We start from the raw sequence: 21028 nt of genomic DNA on the forward strand, positions 1-21028 counted from the left end.
TAGGAGATAGTTTGACTTTGACACATAAGGGCAAGAAATGAAAGACAAAAACTCTAGATACCTTGACAGTCAACCATCCACCAAAATAACAGCACCCCCAGCCAGCAAAGCTGCTGTCTGCAGCCGCAGCGCGGGGCTCGGGCTCTCCCTGCCTGCCCAGCACCGCTGTTCTGCCACGGCAGGGCTGATAGCTTCAGCCTTGCTGCTGATTACTGTAGGTTTTTTGTGAGCAGCAGAGAGGACATGACCTGCAACTCCTGCCAGCCTACTCTTACTTTTCTAGAGAGCTTTTAAGATTCATGGTTAAATTTTACAGTAACTGTGATTTGCCTTATAGATCATGAACATAGATTGCCCCATGATCCCATAGCAAATCCCCTGAGACTGCTGCGATAGCTAGGTAATTACTTCTGGGCGCTAGCAGGGATTAACACTGAAGTTGTCCTGGTGGAGTAAACCATGAGGCAGGGCTGGAGCTGGCTGCTTGGCTGGTTTTGAGCCCTGATAAAGAGCCCTCTCCATCGCTGCAAGGCCAGACCCGTTCCCCCTCCATGGTAAACCTGGGAGTGACAGCTGGGCTCCGCATGATGAGTGAATTTTCATGCTGAATCATGGATTCTGACTAGACTAATTTAAAAAAAAAAAAAAAAAAGGAGCAGAAGCTGCTGGGAGCCTTGAGGCTGGCAATGAGAACATGGTGGTTGTGCTTGTTAGCACAATTAAATGTTGCCCTCCCAGGAGAAGGACGTTGTGGCTCCATGAGGATGTAGGACCACTCCATGGGGCCTCCTGTCTGTCTGGTGAGCGAGCGGAGCTGTGCAAGTGCAGTGCAGTGGCCTGCAGCTGTGGGTCTCATGACAAGCATGTCCTTGAAGCTTGGTGGAGGAATGGTAAGAAGCTGCCCAGGAAAATGTGTCTTTCAGGGATTCCGTTGACTGGAGGTCTCTTCTAGGAGGCACAGAGCCAAGTGTCTCACCACATAAGGCACAGCCTGAAGCACGGAGCAGTAAGGAACGCTGCGGTGGGGGCCGGGGAGGCCCGGGTGTGTGTCCCTTCTGGCAGCCCGAGGCTGTACAGGTCGGTACGTTGTTGTCAGCACGGCGGGGAGCTGCGGGGGGCTCTGCTTGGGCTGCACGTTGCCCAGGAGCTGCTGAAAGGGCAGCCCGAGGCAGCGGTCTTCTGGCAAGAGCACAGACGTTCTTGTAATGATCCCAGTGATCTGGTGACTCATTCATCCCTTCCCAAGCAGCCAGTTTTGATGTGAAAACTTCGATAAATGAAGATGGAGAATCCACTTTTGTAACATTTCCAAGAATTGTTTCTTATTTCTGCTTTGAAGGTGATGGCTTTAGCTTCCTCCCTTTGATTCCTATTATGTTTCTGTGAGCCTTTAATCAGTCCACAGCGCTCTCGCCGCCTTTCTTTGCCTCTCTGAGCAAGTCTTTTCCTGACATTCTCTGAAATCAAGAAGTTCTCGGTGGGGTTTCCAGGGCTCTTGTAATGCAAATTATAATAATGATATTAATGCTAATCATTGTTATTCTATAGGGCGAAATGTCAAGATTCCTTATGTTCATGTTAATTTCTAGTAGGTAGGTGCCACATTAGCTGTATCCCATCCTGTCAGAGAACGTGCTTTTCATATCCCAGGGACTATTAGAAATTGTTAGTAATAAAGTTGGCTGCTGTTGTGCCTGACAGATCAGTCTTTGACATACAGTGATGCAAAGTGACATAGCAAATTGGGAATTAAGGATGAAAAGCTGTTAAAAAAATTGTGAACATAGCTATAATTAATTTCATATCTGAAATGTGTTCCTGAGTTGTAATGGTAAAGAGGATCCCTGTTGCTACTGTTGAATTGTATGTGTGTATCTAGGAAAGGAGCTAATGTGTTGAAGCGGGAGGGGTTGGTTTGTTACTACCTGCCTGGATACAAAAAGGCTATATTGGCAACTGGCAACTTGCTATATTGCACTTGCCTTGATTCTGTGGGCAGTCAGATCAGGTTTTGAAGTATGGTGTCTATCTTCAAGTGTTCTGAAATGGAGGATATCCTTGGTAGCACAAGGCCCCTGCACGGTGTGGTTTTGTTAGAAGTACTTTTAAGCAACAAGTATTTTACTGCAAACAGCTCCATTCTTCTCATCAAGACATTGGTATGACTTGCTGTCCTTTTGGCCTCGAATTTATTATGCAATGTTACTTAGTAGAAAGTATTGATTTTATTTTGCAAAGTAAAAATATTTTGGGTCAGATTTCTCTCTCGTTTAGGTCATTTTAATTGACATTAAGTGAAACTAATACTGTTATGTAACACACAGAACATAACAAACACTGCTACTTTAAATTTGTAGCAGCTTAGCTGAGACCTGAGCCTGAATCTCTCTTGGTTGATAACTCATTTGTCTGTTTGATTTCAGCGGCTAACCTCACTAATTTGGATAGTCTCGACAGCGCGTTGAGCTTTATTGAAGACCGGGTGCATAGATCGAGGCAGCGCTATCGAAGGCATGCAACGGATGATGATTACAACATTGAAGTCCTTCTGGGGGTTGATGACTCAGTTGTTCAATTCCATGGGAAAGAACATGTTCAGAAGTACCTGCTGACCCTGATGAATATTGTGAGTACAACCCCACTAACTGCACTGTGGGAAAGCACTGAAAGGACCATGAATGTAGGTTGGTTTAGCCATTTGAATAAGACATAACAGATTTTTCTCATGGCGGGAGATAGTAATTCTAGGAGGAAAATCCAGGACACTTTCAGTAAAGCTGAAAGGGGAGAAGGAAAAGAAGAAGAAGGGGCCAAGGAAGAAGCTGACTGTGGGACTCAAAATGTTCAAAGTCCTGCTGATGTGCATTGGTGGATGGGGGCACAGGGTCAGGGGCTCAGGTTCTTGGAATTCATTACATTTTATAGGTATATTCCCTTAACCTAAGCTCCCTGCTGAAAAACATGGCTTGGAGAACTGTCTTCAAATGAGGTTCTGTTAGAAACTTTGATTGGCTTATACATTTTTAAAACTACTCAGTTAAATTCTTTGATTCCTCGACAACCACTTTAGGTCCCAGGCCACCAACCTACTCCTTGTTCACTCTGCAGGAAAACGCTATGCAGTATATCCCTGAACTTTCTTAAACTGATTTAATATTTACTCCATGACTGACATCTTCAGGTTTGCTTAGTTAAATATTTAATCTTCAGAACCATTGTCTGTGCAACAGACTGTATAGTGTACTAGTTATGAAAGGAGACACTAGAAAATATTATATTTGAAAGAACCATTTTTTCTTTCTAAGTATCAGCACAGCAGACACAGCAGCCCTCTAGTACCCTGGTCAGTAAGCAAGGACTCTATTTTGTGGGAAAAGAGTGAAGTTTTGAAAAAATCATCTCTATTATAGATCAAAATTAAAATACATTTTATTCTTCTGGCCAAAAAATGGAAGTGAGTGGCAGGCCCCTTCATAGGAGACTCATTCAGGGATGACGTGCTTCCTTTTCATTCTCACCTGGAACAAGAGTCTCATCTCAATAAAACACACTTCTGTAAAAACTTTAGGTTCAGTGAGTGTGTGTTCTTAGTGAAATATTGAGTAAAACATTGTAGGTCTGCTCTGTTGAGTATGACTGAAGTTTGCAGTCATGTCAAGAGGATGAGTGTCTGTAGGTGACTCCTTGGCATTACAAACCGTAGAGGCAGATATATGGACAGAAACCCAGGCTGTTAGGTGTATTTGCCTGGGATTTATTTTTTCCAAGATATATTTTTTTTAATTATTAAGCTTGGTTTTTTTCTGTCTTTATTACATTCTTTTAACAATGTGTAGAATGTCACTGTTCTTCACTTGAAATGAGAAGTGGAATACAATTTAAGAAAATCCCTTGTGTGATATAAATTCAGTTGCACTGACTTTTTAGAACAGTATTGTAAATAGTTAAAAACATGCACTAACATTAGACTTAGAGTACTTAGTGTCTGCTCTGATGGCTGTAAATATATATATTCTAACAGAAATGACATAGTGAATTTCATTTATTTGTGTGGTGTGTTTCCTCTGAGGCTTAAAACAAAGTCTACAGTGAAACAGATGGTTTTATACATCTCTAAATTAACAAACCAAACAGGCCAAACCAGGAGTGTGGCAAACAGGCTGAAATAGATTAAACAGGACTCTCTACTTACCATGTCAATTAAATCTATTTTTAAGAATTAAAATATACAGTAATGGTAAAGAAGCCATAAATGTTCCAGCTCTGGAATATACTTTTTCCTAATTTTAGCAAACCATCCAACACACAAATTGTAAAAAATAACAACTCTTACGCATGCTGTCTCTGCAAGTGGTTTAGAAAGTGCAGCCTGTGTAACCGTACCCACAGGGCTGTAGCAGCTCTTGGCATAGGCAGTAGTTGTTCTGTTGGGAGATCTGAGGTAGAAACATGTCTTTTGGGGACCGAGGAAGTGTTCTTGCCTTGTGTCCAAATACGAGGAGCTGTCTGAAATGCACAAGGCCTCTTGAGGAGGCTGTGGATCGCCTTTGGCAGTCGTCAGTGTTATCCTGTTCTTTCCTTCTTCTAAATTCAGCTGGTTTCTAGAGTCTGTACTTTAGAAGAGTGATGGGTGGTGGTAACCAGTTCTGTTTCCAGCTGTCCAAGCGTTGCTCCAGCATAAAGAGGCAAGAGGGGTTTGTTACTGCAGATACCAGGCGATGCTGGGGACCCGTATCATGTCGAGGGACATCACAGCACAGGACTTCTCCTTCCCCTTGGCAGTGTACCTCCAGCTGGCAGCTCCTCCAGCTCTTGCCCTCATTGCTAGATGGATGCAAGGCGTATTTCTGTGTAGACCATTGCTCTGGTCTCCTTTGCTGAAATTCACACAGTGACTCCCCTGTTGTCCTCTCTTCTACCTCCTTTGAGTTGTTGTTTTTTGTTTGTTTGGTTGATTTTTTTGTCTTGTAGAAAATGGGCCCTATATAAAAAGCCTTGGGGTCTTTTTAGCTGTTAGGGGTTACATGTATGTACTGTGTTTCTAATGAGATGCATAGGTCCAGGGTTAGCTGAAAAGAAGAGACAGCTACAAAAAATTCTAGCTGTCTTTAAATCTGGTAGAAGATACTACCATAACCATCAGATGGTGTGTACCCTGCTGGTTTTATGGATGTAATCAAGTAGCTTCATGCAGTAACAAGGTATTAAGTATAAAATCAATTAGCTTCATACAGTAACAAGGTCAAAAGCATAAAATCAAAGAATGCATAGTAAATAAATAAAATAATAGTGGAAGTATTTACTGGAGATAAGAGGGTGATCAAACAGTTGAATTTCTCTGGTTCCAAAAATGAAATAAATCCCAGGTGAATCCTCCTTTATGCCCAAGCTCCTGGAGGCATGTCATCACTTTCCCAGAAGCAACTCCCAGCATGGCTGCTTCTCCCCACTTTGCTTGATTTCACTGCGGGTGATGGCGTGAGCAGTTGTCCTTCATTAACTTTTCCCAGGGATCTTGGGTGGAACCCTACCACCGACTCAATCAAAACAATATTTTTTTTTCAAGCCCAGTGCGATGATTTATTCAGTAAATCTGTTTTGTGCCACTTAAGTGATGTGTTACAGTCCACACCTAAAAGACATAAAGTGAAAAAAAATATGGGCTGGGTGTCCTGGCTATCTTGAATAGCTGTGCTAATATTTGTCCCAAAGTTTGGAAATGAAGTCACTCCCAAATGAATGGTGATAGACGGCCAGAGGACTTTTAATGCTTTGGGCTGCAGCCATGTATCGCCTGACTGTACGCCAGCCGGTTCACCGCAGTGAGCTCGGCCTCTTGCCACCCCCTTTTCATCCTCCAGTCATTTCCTCATACAAAAACTCTGGTTTCTCTTGACATCCTCTCTTTGCTCAGCACTATCGGAACATTCAGTCCATCTTTGGAAAATATGCCATTGTTTTCGCTTTAGAGACTCTCGACTGCCTCTTGCTTGCACCATTTTCTTTTGTATGTCATGCTGTGTTTTTTCCTGGGAAGGATATTAGCTTGCACAGTCCTCTGCATTTCCAAGTGTGAGCCCACACATTGCACAAATTAACTTTGTATTTATAGCGTGCAGGAGCATTGCAACAGAGGGGAGATATTTGGGCGGGACCTTGCAGCTCTGTAGTTTACTCAAGAACGTGGAAGGTAATTTAATTTCAGCAAGCAGGCGGCTAAAAATCCCGGGGATTTTATCTGCTCATACAAGTGTTTGGAAATACTAGAAGAGCGCAAGGCTAGAAGCGGCGTCGGAGAGTTATCTTGTTTCTTGGGAAACAAAAGGATTTCACTGCAGGACGCTTAGGGAGGAGGAGCAGGGTGCTGAATGGGCGTTATTGAGCTAAAGTGGGTATTGGTGGTAGCCAGCCCTGGGGCTGAAATTCTCTGATTGTTTCATAACCCTCTTTAAAATAGTTTTCAGGATTAAGCAGGCCTTTTGCTGCCTGGTGTGGAAGAGGAGCAGAGCTGACTCAACAGCATGTTTACCAGGCTGGGCCTGAAGTATTGATTAGGGTGAATGCTTCAGCTTCTACAATCCTGTGTTTAGGGTCACATCCAGGATGGATATCTTCAAAACAGGCTTCCTAAAGAGGCAGAGGTAGAAGATGTGGTCTTACAGTATTTTGGCCATTCCAAATAGCAATGTCTCATGAAATAAGCACAACTGCAAACAGGTTGAATGTATTGGCTCCATCTGTCTTAACTTCTAGTCTTCAACTTTAACGTCCCTCTTCAAATTGTGGGTTTTTTCCCAGTGAGGCCCTTGTTTTAGCTTTTTCTTGTATCCTTTGTCTTTCTTCCTCCACAATATTCCTCAATTCCTCAAGTACCTCATTTTCTAATGATGGCAATTGTCATCCTTGTATGTTGTTTGGAAGAATTTGTCTACAAAGCATGTACAATTTTTTATTTTTGGACAATTTCCAGGGGCAAAAAAATCTTTAATTCCCTTTCCACTCCTTTACTTTAAAATATGTGATATTGCAATATTTAGGGGTTAGTCTCTGTTACATCCAAGTAATGGGTATATGGCCAAAATGTTTGAGATGCTAAAACCTATCTCCTTAAAGTAGATTGGTGCCTAACTGCCATTATTTCAAAGGGGAATAGACCCTAAATAGGATTTATGCCTCACTCTGGGCTAGATTTATCTGAGTATTTAGTTGTTTACCTGCCTTTGAAATCAGTGAGAATCAGTTTTAAAAATCAGCCCATGGGATTATGTCTCTCCCAGACTTTAAGTGAAACTTCAACTCCGGAAGAAATACATTAAACAACATTTTATTTGAATAACTGAAATCAATGGGACTTACGCAGCTGGGGGTTTTTGGAAACACCCTGGAGTCTTTCACATGCATTTTCCAGGACTACACGCATCTTTGAAATTGTGGCCCTGAGGCACTTTTGAATATATTATCCATCCTCTTTAATAGGATGTACATGATACTGCTATTATAGATGAGATTTCTGCTTTCCTATCTCTGGCTGATGAGGGATGAAGATTTGCAGGTACAGAACAGCAAATCCCTAATGAGAAGAAAGGGCAGAAATGCCATCAGTTTCTAACTGGCACTTGGATGAAAACCTGAAAGCATGTCTAGTTCAAGCTGTTAAAAAGTGATGATTGAATACTTCGAAATAATGGTGCACCCTGTATTCAGAATTGTGCTTTTTAAACTAAAAAGCATTTTTTTTTTAGATGGGAAGGATATTTCAGTAATACAGAACTGACTGGATTTAAAAAAAAAAAAAATCTATAAGCACCAATACTCATTATTTCAAATCCATTTGTTTCAATATGTACACTTCAGATCTAAACTAACTCTAAGAAGTTCCACAAATAACAAATGCAAGTCCAACTCTATTCATCTGAGGGACTTCAGCTGTCAATAGCTGAATTATAGCTTGTTTGAACATTTAAATATATGTATGTGAGTTAACTCCACTTTTAGACTGTTCATTATAAACCAGTAACTGTGACTAGTGAGGAGAACAGTTGGGGGTCTCAGTAGATTATTTTTGTTCATTATCTTGATTGCCACACTACAGTGGAAGTTGTACTTGTGATTGGGCATTCAGGAGGTCCCGCAGGAAATACCCTTTCCGAGCTCTTACAGGTTTTATTCATTTTCACAGGGGTGTTATTTCCACTGTCAATTAGGTGAGCATTGCTCGTTATTATTGACCGGAATGTGCCTTGCTGCCCTGTTGTACATAGCACAGAGCATCACACAGGTTTTGGCATCATCCTTGAGGTAGAGGATAGTTACTGTTCAAAGATAGATTTTTGTCTTTACTCCAAATACCAACATGAACTTTAGCTGAAAAGGTTGCAGTCGGGGCCTCTGGAGTTGTGACAGTGTGGTTTGTGTGATGGAGTATGGATAATTAGTATCAGCTTTCAAATTTTGGATGCTTTTCTTAACCACACCACTTAGATTTGAAGAAGTCACCATATTTATTGCATTGACACCCCACCCCTATCCCTTTAGTGATATAATAAATGAATCTGCTTAATTATTTTATGATACTACAGTTGATTTTATTAAAGCGATCTTGAGACAGTAATTCAAACAAATACTGTCTTTTGGTGGAAAGGTAATTTACAGTTTAGAGAAACTTCTCAGAGCAGTGATTTATGGGCAGGAATTAGGAGTTCCAAGAGCCTGAGGGAGGACCTAAGAAAAATAAATTAGTCATGAAGTCAGAAAACAAAGTCTATGACCTTTCTAAAGCCAATGTTACAGTCAAAGATGAGATAGAGACCCGTAACATGAAGCTACCTAGTGCCTTGCCAACACATCTGCTCTGGGGAATGTTTTTCATTTTGATCAGAAGCAGCTAACTTGGACTTGGTAACATCTACTGACTCTCACACCAGGGAAGGTAAATCAGGACTCTGACTCGTATTTGCATACAAAATGCCAGATTCTTATCTCCATTTCGCAATGGACATTGCCAGGCTCTTCCAAAACTGCCTGTTGCTTGTGGTTTTGGGCAGAATGATAGATGTTTTCCAAATCTGAGATCACAGTTTGACCTTTAAGTTTCATGTGTGTTGTGTGCTTTCATTATTCTTTTTTCCTTGTGACGCTCAACAAACATTTCAGAAAAAAAGAGTTCCTTTCTAAGGAAATGAGGAAATGCCTTGTAAGGACTAGAAAGGAAGACTGGGAGCCCTGGATTTTGCCTGGTGGCTTTCTGTGTGACTATAGTTTATCCACCAGAGGAGTTGATGTAATGTTATTCCTGTGGGATTAAGATGAAGTTTTGGGAATGTTAGAAATGTTAGTTTGGGATCTTCAAAAGCATAAAGGAGGTGATGAAAATCGAAGAGGATAGCGGTGTTTGAAGTGGGAACGCAGAAAATAAAGTGAGAGGGGAACGCTTTTGGGAGGGTCAGATTACAAAAGTTTGTGCTTAGTATCCACCGTGACATTTCTGGTTCCTATTCTGTAATTCAAAACAGCCGTTCCTTACAGAAATAGACAATCACTGGATGCCCACCAGGCACTGAGGCTTTGCTGCAGATAATTACGATCTGATGAATGAGCTGCATCTCGGGCTGGGCCCAAACAATGGCTTGCCAGGAGCTCTGCCATCCCACGGGGAAGGCGCTGATGCTCTCCAGCTCCTCCGCTATCGCTCTGGCAGAGATCCGCACATGGTCCCCACTCTGCCTGAGAGCACGTAGCCGCCAGTAGTTTCTGCAACAGTAGTTACATCAGGATTTTGCGTGACCAAAGAGCGGTCTAATTGGGTTGGATGGATCAGCAATTTGCGGTGGCTGAAAAGCCAGATGCATAAACTGCATCTTGTATTGTGCCCTCTCCAAATGGTTAGAGATGGCCTCTGATGGCCGTGTAGCTGGCTCAGATCCGTTTGAGGTTGACGGTAGCCAGAGGTTGAAACTACTAGATGTCCATCAGGGATGTGTGCTCAGGGAGCCTGAGGACGTGGTGCTTACCCAACCGTACGATGCGATGCATGGAGCTGCGGAGGGTGTGCCTCGGGACCAATTCAGCTGCGATGATTTATGGTTCAGCGGGATGGAGCCATGTTGTGACTGTGGGCTGTCTTTTGCATAGCAGATACTAACCAACTTTGCAAGGCTGGGAACGCCTTCAAACTGCATGAATGAGTTTGCCGATGACTTGCCAAAATATGCAGATTATTCTTTCTCCTATTGCACATTGGTTTAATTAGAGGTTCAGGGAACCACCTGACCTTCCCTATAAATCCTGCCAGCTCTATCAGCAGGTAACCCACTCTGCACCAAGACTAACAACTGCAGGCTCTCTTCTACTATTTGTGTTACAGTAGGTTTCAAAATTCTCTTTTAGGATTGGGCCCCGCTTTGCTTAATAATAAAAACTTTGTGGTCCTTCTTTTACAAAGCGTGATCCCTCTCACAGATGCTTAGCTTGCCTTTAGTTGGAGTTTTTTGATGTATTCTACACGCTTACTGTGCTGACTTCAAACTCGCTCAGGGCAGAAGAATTATAAAATAAGCAGAGAGGGACAGAAGAAAAAAGGAAAGTCTTTGTTTTTCTTATGTAGCACCAATCTGTGCCAGCCTGATTTCTAAACAGGAACTTTAAATAGAAATGCATATTTTGCTTTGATTTAAATATCCCAGAAAAATAAACCAAAGTTATCCCAAAATAGTTTGTGAACTACAATAGCTTGATGAAAGTCTCTTTACAGCGTTTCACCATGCTTTGAATTCCTTGAGATTTACCCAGCATTCTTCATCATTCTCTATAAATGCTGAATCACTGTAGGACATCTAACAAGATTTAATGCAAAATCTTCACTGCCCTGAGTTCAGGAGCTGTAAGTTTGGGATGGTCTTTGTGCACTCTTTTTTCCTATGCAGCAACATAATTTTAGACTTACTGGACTAAGAATAAACAGGAGGTCCACTCTGATTTTTTTTTCTTCCATTGATATGAACCATGGATGTCCTACTGAAGTACAGGCAAAAGTACTGTGTAATCATTCTCACAGCTGTGTGTATTTATTACATAGCCATCTGAACATATATATCCGTTGTCTAATTATCCGTGCTTTGAAACAAACATTTCAGCACCTAATTCAGCAGCTGTGTTGGATGAAAACCTGGAGCTTTCCGATTCTGATGGTTTGGTTGATCATTTTGTGCCGTATACAAAAAATTGCATTAGCTTAACTCTGCTTTCCTGTTGAAATGACAGGTGGAAATGTGGAGAATCTGAGCTAGAGATTGTGGAGGCCCTTTCGGTGTGTGCACTTTGCGTGAATGTTTGAGAGCATAACAGCCCGTTGCTTGCGTCTCATATCTTTAATAACTTCCTGAAACAAATAAGTGCAATTTAGGCCATGCTGGAAAAAAAGAAAAGCATCTATTTCAGTGTATTATTTGTGTGCAGTGAGAAACTACCAGTAAAGCCACAGTTTTGCTTAGAGAAAGGCGCAGAGGGTTCAATTCAGCTGCTGTGTGAAGAGGGGTTGAACTCATCCTTATTAATGAAACCAAGACCCAGAGCTTTGAATTGACCCACTGTCTTGCAGGAAATCCAGTATCCCAAGAGAACCAAGCAGCTTTTTACAGTGCTTGTGCTTTTCTGTTCATTCACAGTTTGTTTGTTAGATGTCATTTGCATGAACAGTCAAACAGTGTTTCAGTTCTGTTCCATCAACATTTTCAAGCCAAGTTTCATTTTGGCATGCAACAGTGATATGGTTGTTCTGTTACTCAACTATTGTTAAAAGAGGCTTAGGTTAAATTCTGGAAGTTAATGAGAGCGCGATGTGCAGCAATTTGGATTATGCTTTATGAACTAATTAATTACTTACATGCTGTGTTTACTGTCCTCTATACACAGGAGTTTTTGTTCAGTATTCATTTCATGTATAGGTAATTTACATCTTATTTCAGTCTCATATCCTTGATGTGTGTGCTCTCTTCCCACTACAAAGAGAGTGAGGCAAATTAGTATCCCTGCCTCTCTTGACAACACGCAAGGGTCTTTTTCCTGGGTGAAAGAATTTTTGTAAAGCAAAATGTGTGTTTATATCTTACCTTTTTATAATCTGTGTTCAGTAATGGTCCTAAAAGTAGAAGTAAAAGGTTTTTTAAATACAGGAATATAAAGTTAGTCTTCTAAAGTCTTATTTAGAAATGCAACTAAATGATCTAATTTCCAGAGGTATTGTTTACAAAGCAGATCTGAACAGATCAGATACTTTACACGGCAATGAAAAGAGCGGCCCCTGAAGCCAGTCATAGCCACGGGCTCCTCACCCACCATCTTCCAGCCAAGGATCTGCTCATCAACTGGTAATGAGCCTGGATCCCAGGCATCCCACAGCATCTTCCCCTGCTGCCCGGGCAGATGCCCTGCAGCGTGAGTCTGCTCCTGGAGCCGCAGTTCAGCCACACTGTCTCATAACCGTCAGCACAGGACTTTTCAAAACTTAGACTTTTGCCAGGTATAAAATTAGGCTCTTAACGTCCAAAAATACTGATAAAATGAATTAAAAATACACTTTAAAATGTCAATGGCGATTGCTTAGCAAAACCTACACTGGTATATTTAAACAATTTTTAAAGAGATAAAAGATGGGCCATTAAAACCAGGGCTGATTGAAGAAACAGGACATTATTTACTATATTTCTAAATGAAAGGTTTTCTGAAAGTTACTTATTAGCTTGTAGTAATGAATCTATTTTGTAGGAATAAATGAAACTTAGGTCCAGACAGCAAAGCAGTCCAGTTTGGTGCAACCTTTACCAAGGGAAAGAGGTGTTAGGAAAGACATATGCCTTGCAGGGAATCTCATCTGCCTCTTCTAATTTGTAAAGCTAAACCCATTTGGCTGAGTCTCATGTGTTCATCATGGAATACCTAAATCAGACTCTTTAACAGTTAATATTTGCCTAGCTTGCTTGTAGCAGTGTTTCCCCAGTAATCTTTATACATTCACATTTAATTCTCCACTCCAAATATTTACAGTTCTCTTTTCAGTGTTCCTAGGGTGATTTCTCCATGTGCATTTTCAGTTATGTTGCTCTAGTATAAAAAAGAAGACAGTTTTTAATTTGCTGGTGTTTTGTAGCTTTTTTCCTGCTTGCAAAGTTTAACATTGATTAGTTTTGACACACGATAAAAGCCAGCCCGTGTGGCCAGCCGTGCTTTTTGAGCGAGGTATATCCTCTTGTCAGAGTAGGATGTGGTGGGTCCCAGATGGAACAGTTACAGGCTGCAGCTGAGCTGATCTCGCAAATGGCTCTTGGGAGAAACATCCTGTCCCTCTGCTCACTTGTCCCCTTCCCCATGCACGGCCTTGCCCAGCAGAGAGCTCTTCAGGATTTTGCTTGGATTACTGTGCTCTGGGCTCCAGCGGGCACACACAGCTGGGGTGGAGTAGGGAGAGCTGGGAATCTTCCTCCTTAGCAGCAGTAGCTGTTGGATCGGCTCAGCTGCATCGTGTAGGTGCACCATGATACATGTAAGTTCTTTTAGGCTGGCACTTAAATGCTTGTTAATATGAAGTCTCTGATGACGTGTTGATTTTAAATGATTTCCTGAGTTATGGCCTGTGGGGAGGCTACAGTAGAATTTAGAAGAGAAAACATTCTCTCTTGCATTGGTGGAATTTTCTCCATTTTCTGTAGGATCACAAAGCAATCTTTGGCTTACTGACAGTGCATAAAAGGTACCACTGTATCACTACTTGCATGGTTTCTTGTTGCCAGCACCGTGGTTAAAGTGCTGAACTCTTTTGCAGGTTAATGAAATTTATCATGATGAGTCCCTGGGTGCTCACATTAATGTTGTCTTGGTGAGGATAATCCTGCTGAGCTACGGCAAGGTAAGTAAAAGTTAATTTAAATGGAGGATATCAATATCTCTGAACCTCATTCTTTTATGAACAATGTCGTTAGTGGTGACATGTATTGGTTCAGTATTTTAATTCATACACTGTCCTTACCAGTCTATGAATATAAAGAACTTCTATATATATTTGTTTATCATTTGAACTTCACATTTCAAATAATTTAAATTTCTTCTGGGTTTTCCCTGTGTCATTTTAAGTTGCTGCTTAGCTCTGGCAGTCTGTCTTTTCAAATTTGTTTGGAATAATCTGTGAAACATAGAGAACATTTTGATTCCTAAAGAAAACATGAGGTGGTGTGGTAGAACTGTATGTAAGTAACAATAAACACGTGATCAGTTCTGCAAGATGTGAGGGCTACAGCCTTATTCCATGAACTCATTTAAATTTGGGCTTTAGTGGGACTACACCCATGTTTAAAGATAAGTGAAGTGCAAGTTCTGTGGGGTAGGGGCCAGAAGGCAAGACTCTGCAGATCAAATCTGTAATTAAGAATTCCAAGCGTTCTCTTGCTGTTTCTATGGAAGGGGTTAGTCTATGGGCAAAACTCGGGTAAAGAGGAATGAAATGCTAAAGGGTTTTCAAAAGTATTGAACTGCTCGGTACCTGTGTCCTGTTTTTGCCAAATCAGCGTCAAATTCCATGTAAACAGGAATAGGACATTTCAAGTATGTTGATAAATGCTTTGGTTAAGGACATGTAATTTTAGTTCTCTCTAGTAAAGCGGCATGCCCAGCTGCTCAAAGCAGAGTGTTTAAAATCTAATGTCCCTTTCTGTGACTGGAGTTGCTGGCATTTGCATATTCCTGGTATAAACCTTGGTTCTGGAAGACTCTGTATGTTCATGCAAGCTGCTGAAACGCTGTCAGTGAAGAGCCAGTGCAGATGGTGTCAGTGGTGAAACTCTACTGACATTCACCACTTTACCCTGCTCGACACCAGCTGATAGTTTTCCTCCCTGGTGCAAATGAGGGAGCTCTGAGTTTTAGTCTGGACTCTGCTGGAGGTTAGTTACCTGGATTTGGAATAAATTGTTCTGTCTGAGCTTTCCTATCTGAGAACTAAACTCACCGATCCATCTCCACTCTTCCTGCTGTGATGTAGATGATGACATAGTTAAGGGTTTTGCATAAGCTTAATCAGATGTGTGTCCTAAAATAAAAGGTGAAAAAGGTCACGTTTGCCATTTTGTGAGCGAAAGTTCATGGTGTGTGTAGTTAACATTAAATTACAAAATAAATGAAATATCCTTGTGATTGCTGTAATGACAGCAATTTGAGGGATTGCCGATTGACTAATAATTCTCAAAAAATTCTGATATTGCAGTAGTGGTAGAAGCCAGCAGAATTAGTACAAGGACTAGTCACTTCTTTTGCTGTCCTTATTTCATAAGTATTTCATAATTATTATGTGTGTCCATCTTTAGCTCTGTAGATCTGCAGCAGTAATCTGAACTCTGATAACTTCTGTTATTTTTCTGATGACAGACAATAGCTACAATAGACCTTATTTCACCTTAATAATCTTCATTTTCTTGTGAAGAATAAAGTGTTGTCCTTTGATAATTTGAAAGTTACCGATTTCATATTAATCTTCTTTAGAGAGGAGAGTGGGGTGGAGTGCAGAAACCTTCATGTCTTGGTGGTCTTTAGCCATGTCACAAAATTAGGCATTGCAGGCGACACTATGTAATCTCCTTGTGGATAGTCTACTTCTGCATTCTAGAACCATAATCTGCAGTCAACAGTGCACTGGACTTTTTAGCAGGGCCTGTAGCAATAGGACAAGGGGTAATGGTTTTAAACTACAACAGGGTAGATTTAGACCAGATCTATGAAAGAAACTTTTCACAGTGAGGATGGTGAAACACTGGAAGAGGTTGCCCAGTGAGGTGGTTGGGAACATTCAAGGTCAGGTTGGACGGGGCTCTGAGCAACCTGATCTAGTTGAAGATGTCCCTGGTCATGGCAGGGGCTTGGACTGGATGACCTTAAATGGACCCTTCCAACCCAGAGATTCTGAGTCATCCTGGTGGTTTCAGCAGGGCATAAAAAGGAAGAATTGTAGTATCACAAGCTTGCTCTAAATAACCATGAAGATAATTTTTCTTGCATTTCTGTATCTGATTCTTATTTACAGGAAAGGCAATTTATGGCTTTCTGAAAAAAGTAAAATGAATTTAAAAGGTATCATTTCAGAGCTTCTCCACCTGATAGTGTGGTGGCCTGCATGCCCTGTCTGTATAAGAAAGCATTTTTCATGTTCATATTTTTAAAGCTTCTGATCAGAGGACTAGCGCCAGCAGGTAGAAGGTGAGGAGGTTTCTCTTTGGAGGGTTGGGATTATTTAGCAGTGGAAAAGCAGGGAGAAAAGGTGTACAGTTCTTACTTTCTGAACCTGTTCTGAGGAATTAGAACACCAGCACTAACAATTTTTAGGAATATATATTCAAAGTACATAATAAAAGGAAGGGTGCATGTTCAAGTTACGGGAGTGCGTGAATGAAGCAGCCTGGTTGGCTTCACAATATGAAAATATTATCCCAGTCTTGTCTGAGTAAGCATTTCTTTTGAAAGCATGTAGCTGATATCTTCAGATTCATTTGCTTCATTGTAGGCAGTTTATATATATTAAGGGTGCCATTTAAATAATCGTAATAATTACATTATGGTTTTGTAATTGATGAAGTATGTACCATCAGTGTCAGGTTTATGACAACACTCTGCGCTATTGCCAATTCTCCATCCTTTAAAAGAGGATTAGATTATATTATTTTATACTATAGATCATCAGTTGATAAAAATAATACGGACAATACTTGAGTTGCATAGCAACCAGCTTTTCAGTGGTTCTTGCTTGAAGGTACTCCATTCCTTGAATTGTACTTATTTTTTAATATTTTCAAACACAGACAACTGGGTAAAAGTGTCAATAATTTCAGTAATTGCATTAATTGCCCTGGTAAGGTGAAAAAATGGAAGGTGTTCCTTGGTAATCACATGTTAAAATTACTTCAGGGGCAAATTCAAAAGCTCTGACACTGTTTACTGAATTAACGCTTTGTGTAATTACCTCTGAACTTAGTCTGGTGGTATGCCAGGTCGAGCCCTGCCAAGGAGCACCAGGCGTGGGTGCTGGGTGGTGTGTTTGAGGAGAGGGCAGCGTGTGGCGGTGCTGTGTCTGGGGCAGGCGTGCTGAAGCTACCAGCCCCTTCCTGACTCCCCACTTTTCTCCTAGTACGTCAAATAAAAGAACAACACAATCTGATGTACCAGAGGGGCTGATGTGAAGGCTTCGACCATGCCTGGCTGCTGCCTGCTCATTTATCAATTCCATCAATAGGGCAGAAAAATGTGTTCTGCAAAAGCTGCTTCATATCTGCGGTGGCTTCAGTAGCTGCCATACATTTGCACTTTCTTTGTGTGGACTCCCAAAGTCACAGGCTTTTTTGATGTGATGGGATACTGCAAATAAGTAAACAGGGGACGTGCGGTGCATTTTTCTTCAAATGGGAAAAAGATGAGCTGGCTCACTTCTGCCTTTTTGACTTCAGTAGTAGGAAGATCGGTGCCAAATTCTGGAAACTGCGGATACATTTGAGATGAATATAATTCAATGTTTGGGCAAATTATTCCATTTAGACCTATTTTGGTTGTAACTACTCTGTAATCCAGCTAGCTCTAGAATACTCAGGGGAATAAGCAAAGCAACCACTATCACCAAGTGCAGAGGAGGTGGCAAGAGATGAGCTGAAAATGGATTTAAAAACCCTGACTGGTTATTATAAAATTTGTTGGGAAACATTTAAATCCTGAGCACTGCATAAAATCCTCTCATCGCCTCTTTGAGGTGGATGAATAAAGATTATTATTCCCATTTTACAGCTAAAAAAACAAAGACGTTAAGTGTTATTTTCCAAGGCCACACGGAAGGCCACTGGCAGGCTGGGGATAAGACCTCATAAATTCCTGGCTCCAACCCCACACTCTGTCCATCGACAATGGTGACTTTGTGTGCAGATGAGCTGCCCTTGCACAGCGGCAGAGAAAAACACACACGTTAGCTGGGATGGGTGTAATTAAGACAGTTATTGATGAAAAAAACATCAGAAAGGATTTTGCAGGAACTGCAGGGGTTTCAAGAAATGCAGCCATCTGAGGATTTATGAGGGTTATTTCTTGGGAAATGTGAACGTGGCAGTACAGGACACCCCTGAGCAACATGCATAGGTAGAGTCACCCATATTCAGACTGGAACAGGGTGGGATAGGCTGAGGGATGCTGTGTCTGCTCTGTACACATTTGGGATGGCAACCATTAGGGAGAGAAAGCCCATATGAGCTATAAACCAATGTTGGCCCCAGAACAAGTGGTTTTACTCTGGCCATGTGTTAACTTCGTCAGATTGAAAGAGGAACCTGACCAGCAAGGCAGAGAGCCTCTCAAAAAATTATGGGAGGGAAGGAGACCCAAATGGCTTTAAGATGGCAGTTCAAGAAGAAGGTAGTATGGGGTGGATGTCTACAATCTCAGAGGGCAGAACTGTTCAACTGAGAAGGATTTTTGAATTGTGTGTATCTGAGGTATTAGCAGAGCTCCTGCTACCTTCATCTGGGACAAGATTTTACCTTTGATCTTTTCATAAAATGGTGCTCTCTTTATCTCTGCCATCTGACCTTTTCATGTCTAAGCTTGATGCAAACAGGGAAGATATTTGCGGTTAAGTGGTTTGGTCTGAGCCAGGTTCTTCGCTCTGTTTCCCAAAGGGTGGCACAGGTGACGCAGATGAGATGGAAGGATAAGCCAGGTTTACCCCTTAAATCTGGTGTTCGTCCTTACCATTTTGCTCTTGACTCTGGTCTGTTGGAAAGGGATGAGTGCTCCCCTCATCTCTGCTTATCCTGGGAAGACGCAAAGACTCTGGCTGAGAGCTATTGTGCCAGGCAAGGCAAGGGGGTTGTTAGCTGTACATTAGAGTCACAGAATAGCTGTGCTTGGAAGGGCATCCTCTAGTCCAACCCCCTGCTCAAAGAAGGGTCACCTAGAGCAGGTTGTTCAGGACCTTGTCTATCTGGATTTTGAATATCTCCAAAAACAGAGACTCCATTACCTCTCTTGACAATCTTTACCAATGTTTGGCCATTCTTACAGTAAAACTACAGTAACACTCTTACAGTTTTTTAATTGCATTTAGATGGGATTTCTTATATTTCAGTTTGTGCCCATTGCCTCTTGTTCTTTCTCTGGATAGCACTGAGAAGAACCCCCCTCAGTCATCTTTACTCCCCTCCCAATAGGTATTTATATACATTGATGAGATCCCCCTGAGCCTCCTCTTCTCCAGCTGCTTCTTGTATTAGAAGGTCACTAATGTGAGTTGAGTATCTTAGTTTTCCACTGACATTGGTAGATGCAGAAGACCCAAAAGTATCAGCAGGAGTCAAGCCCTGATCTTGCTATGTGCTATGCAAACATGTCTGAAGATGGAGTTCCTGATCCCATCTCAGACCATCTCAGTAACCAGTTCTGTAAAGGCTGAGTTGCAAGGCCAGAACCTACCTATTATATAGCATTTTGGCTACTGTTCATATTTTTGTATGGTTTCAATATGTTTAGGGTAGGGATAAAGATGAGAGGCGATATTGTCCCTCTTATTTTTTATCTGGGTAAATAGTTGAATTGCCTTATTTATATATTAGACTCATAACTTATAATTTCCCAGTGTGTTTTGTTGGGATGTTGAAGAGTGTAGAGCTGGCTGATAGCATAAACAGTACTTTGTATTCCCAATCTGCTTACATTTATACAGAATTACAGACTGAAAAATGTTTACAAATTGCTGCCATAAGAAAGCTTTACAAATTTGAATGCAAAATGACACTTTGCTGAATGAGCTATTTTTGTTGGTTTGGTTACCATGGACACTAGATAATTGTATTTATTTATTTATTGCTTGTCTTGTTCAGGATGAGAGAAGCGTATATAAGATCCAATCCAATATACAATGAACAATAGAAGTGCCAAGCAGGAACAATGTAAACAGTGTGTTTTGCAGAGACTTTCCACATTCAAGAAGGGAAAGTTGTATGTTCCATTGTTTCTCGAATGTGTGCGCTGCTATGGTCCAACTTTTGCTACCATAGTTTGAAGCCTATCAAGTTAAGCGTATTTCTGCTCCTTCTGGAGCTGCTGAAGAGCAGCAAAGCCTTCTCCGTTGGTACTCTTGGAGCACCACCTAATGGATGAGTTAGGAAAGGTCCTTTTCCGGCAAGCTTCTGACCTGCCTAAATTTCTTGTGTTCTGCTCATCATCGCCATTGCAAAATTGTACCCAGTTATGCCAAATGGCAGATAAATAGAACAGTTGGTTAAGGAAAGCTGCTGCTCTATGTGTGATACCAGTGTGTCTTTCCTATACACTGGCAACTTAGAACTGTCTTTAAAAGTTTGGGTAGACTTTGCAACTTTTCTTCTAAGATAACTTTGTATTTTAAATAGTTAAAGAAAAAAAAAATGACATATTTCTTACTTTCCAAACAATTTCCACAAGTATTTGAAGGACCTTACATTCGGCTTCAGAAATGACTTGGTCTTCAGTGTCTTCGTAACAGACAACTGAACATCACACTGATAACTTCCCAAAAGACAAGACAGGTAGCAAAGAAGGCTCAAAAGCCTCTGGATGTATGTAGTAACAACTTTCAACCATTTCTTACTGATCTGCTTTGCTTCCCAGTAGGAATAGTAGTTGCAACTCAGTTGTCTTCTATTTTTGTTTAGGTTTTTTTGTGCTGCTTCCATCTAAAAAAGGAAGGGAGTAGAGAAGAAATGAAGGCAGAATCAAAAAAGAAGGAAAATGGAAGGCAGTAGTAGATGTTGAGTTTCCCAGAGCAAGGATCTCAGAGCTGGTTCTCTAGGGCAGACTGTCCTCGTAACCCTCTGTGGAGTCTCCTTGCATGGGGTTGTTCTCCCAGCTGAGGCCTTTCCACTTCTTGGCCAACATCTCCATCTGTTTCCATCAGCAGTTCTCTGAAATGCTCACAGATTTTTTGCTTTTCTTGCTGTGAGAAGGAAAGTTTCTCTTTCCATTGGCACTTTTCCTGCTG

At 41.3% G+C, this 21028-nt stretch overlaps 1 protein-coding gene across 1 annotated transcript in view; it reads left to right on the forward strand.

Annotated features, from left to right (window-relative positions):
- The window catches only part of ADAMTS2 (ADAM metallopeptidase with thrombospondin type 1 motif, 2), a gene marked incomplete at its 5' end in the record, with an annotated part of 115523 nt that overhangs the window by 54092 nt on the left and 40403 nt on the right, over positions 1-21028 (forward strand). Inside the window, 2 exons of the mRNA XM_010287195.1 lie at positions 2424-2626; positions 13817-13900. Coding sequence (XP_010285497.1) covers positions 2424-2626; positions 13817-13900 — 287 coding nt within the window. The remainder of the gene's footprint in view (positions 1-2423; positions 2627-13816; positions 13901-21028) is intronic.

This window comes from Phaethon lepturus, unplaced genomic scaffold, assembly GCF_000687285.1.
Source record: "Phaethon lepturus isolate BGI_N335 unplaced genomic scaffold, ASM68728v1 scaffold4445, whole genome shotgun sequence".
In the NCBI taxonomy this organism is placed as follows: domain Eukaryota; kingdom Metazoa; phylum Chordata; class Aves; order Phaethontiformes; family Phaethontidae; genus Phaethon; species Phaethon lepturus.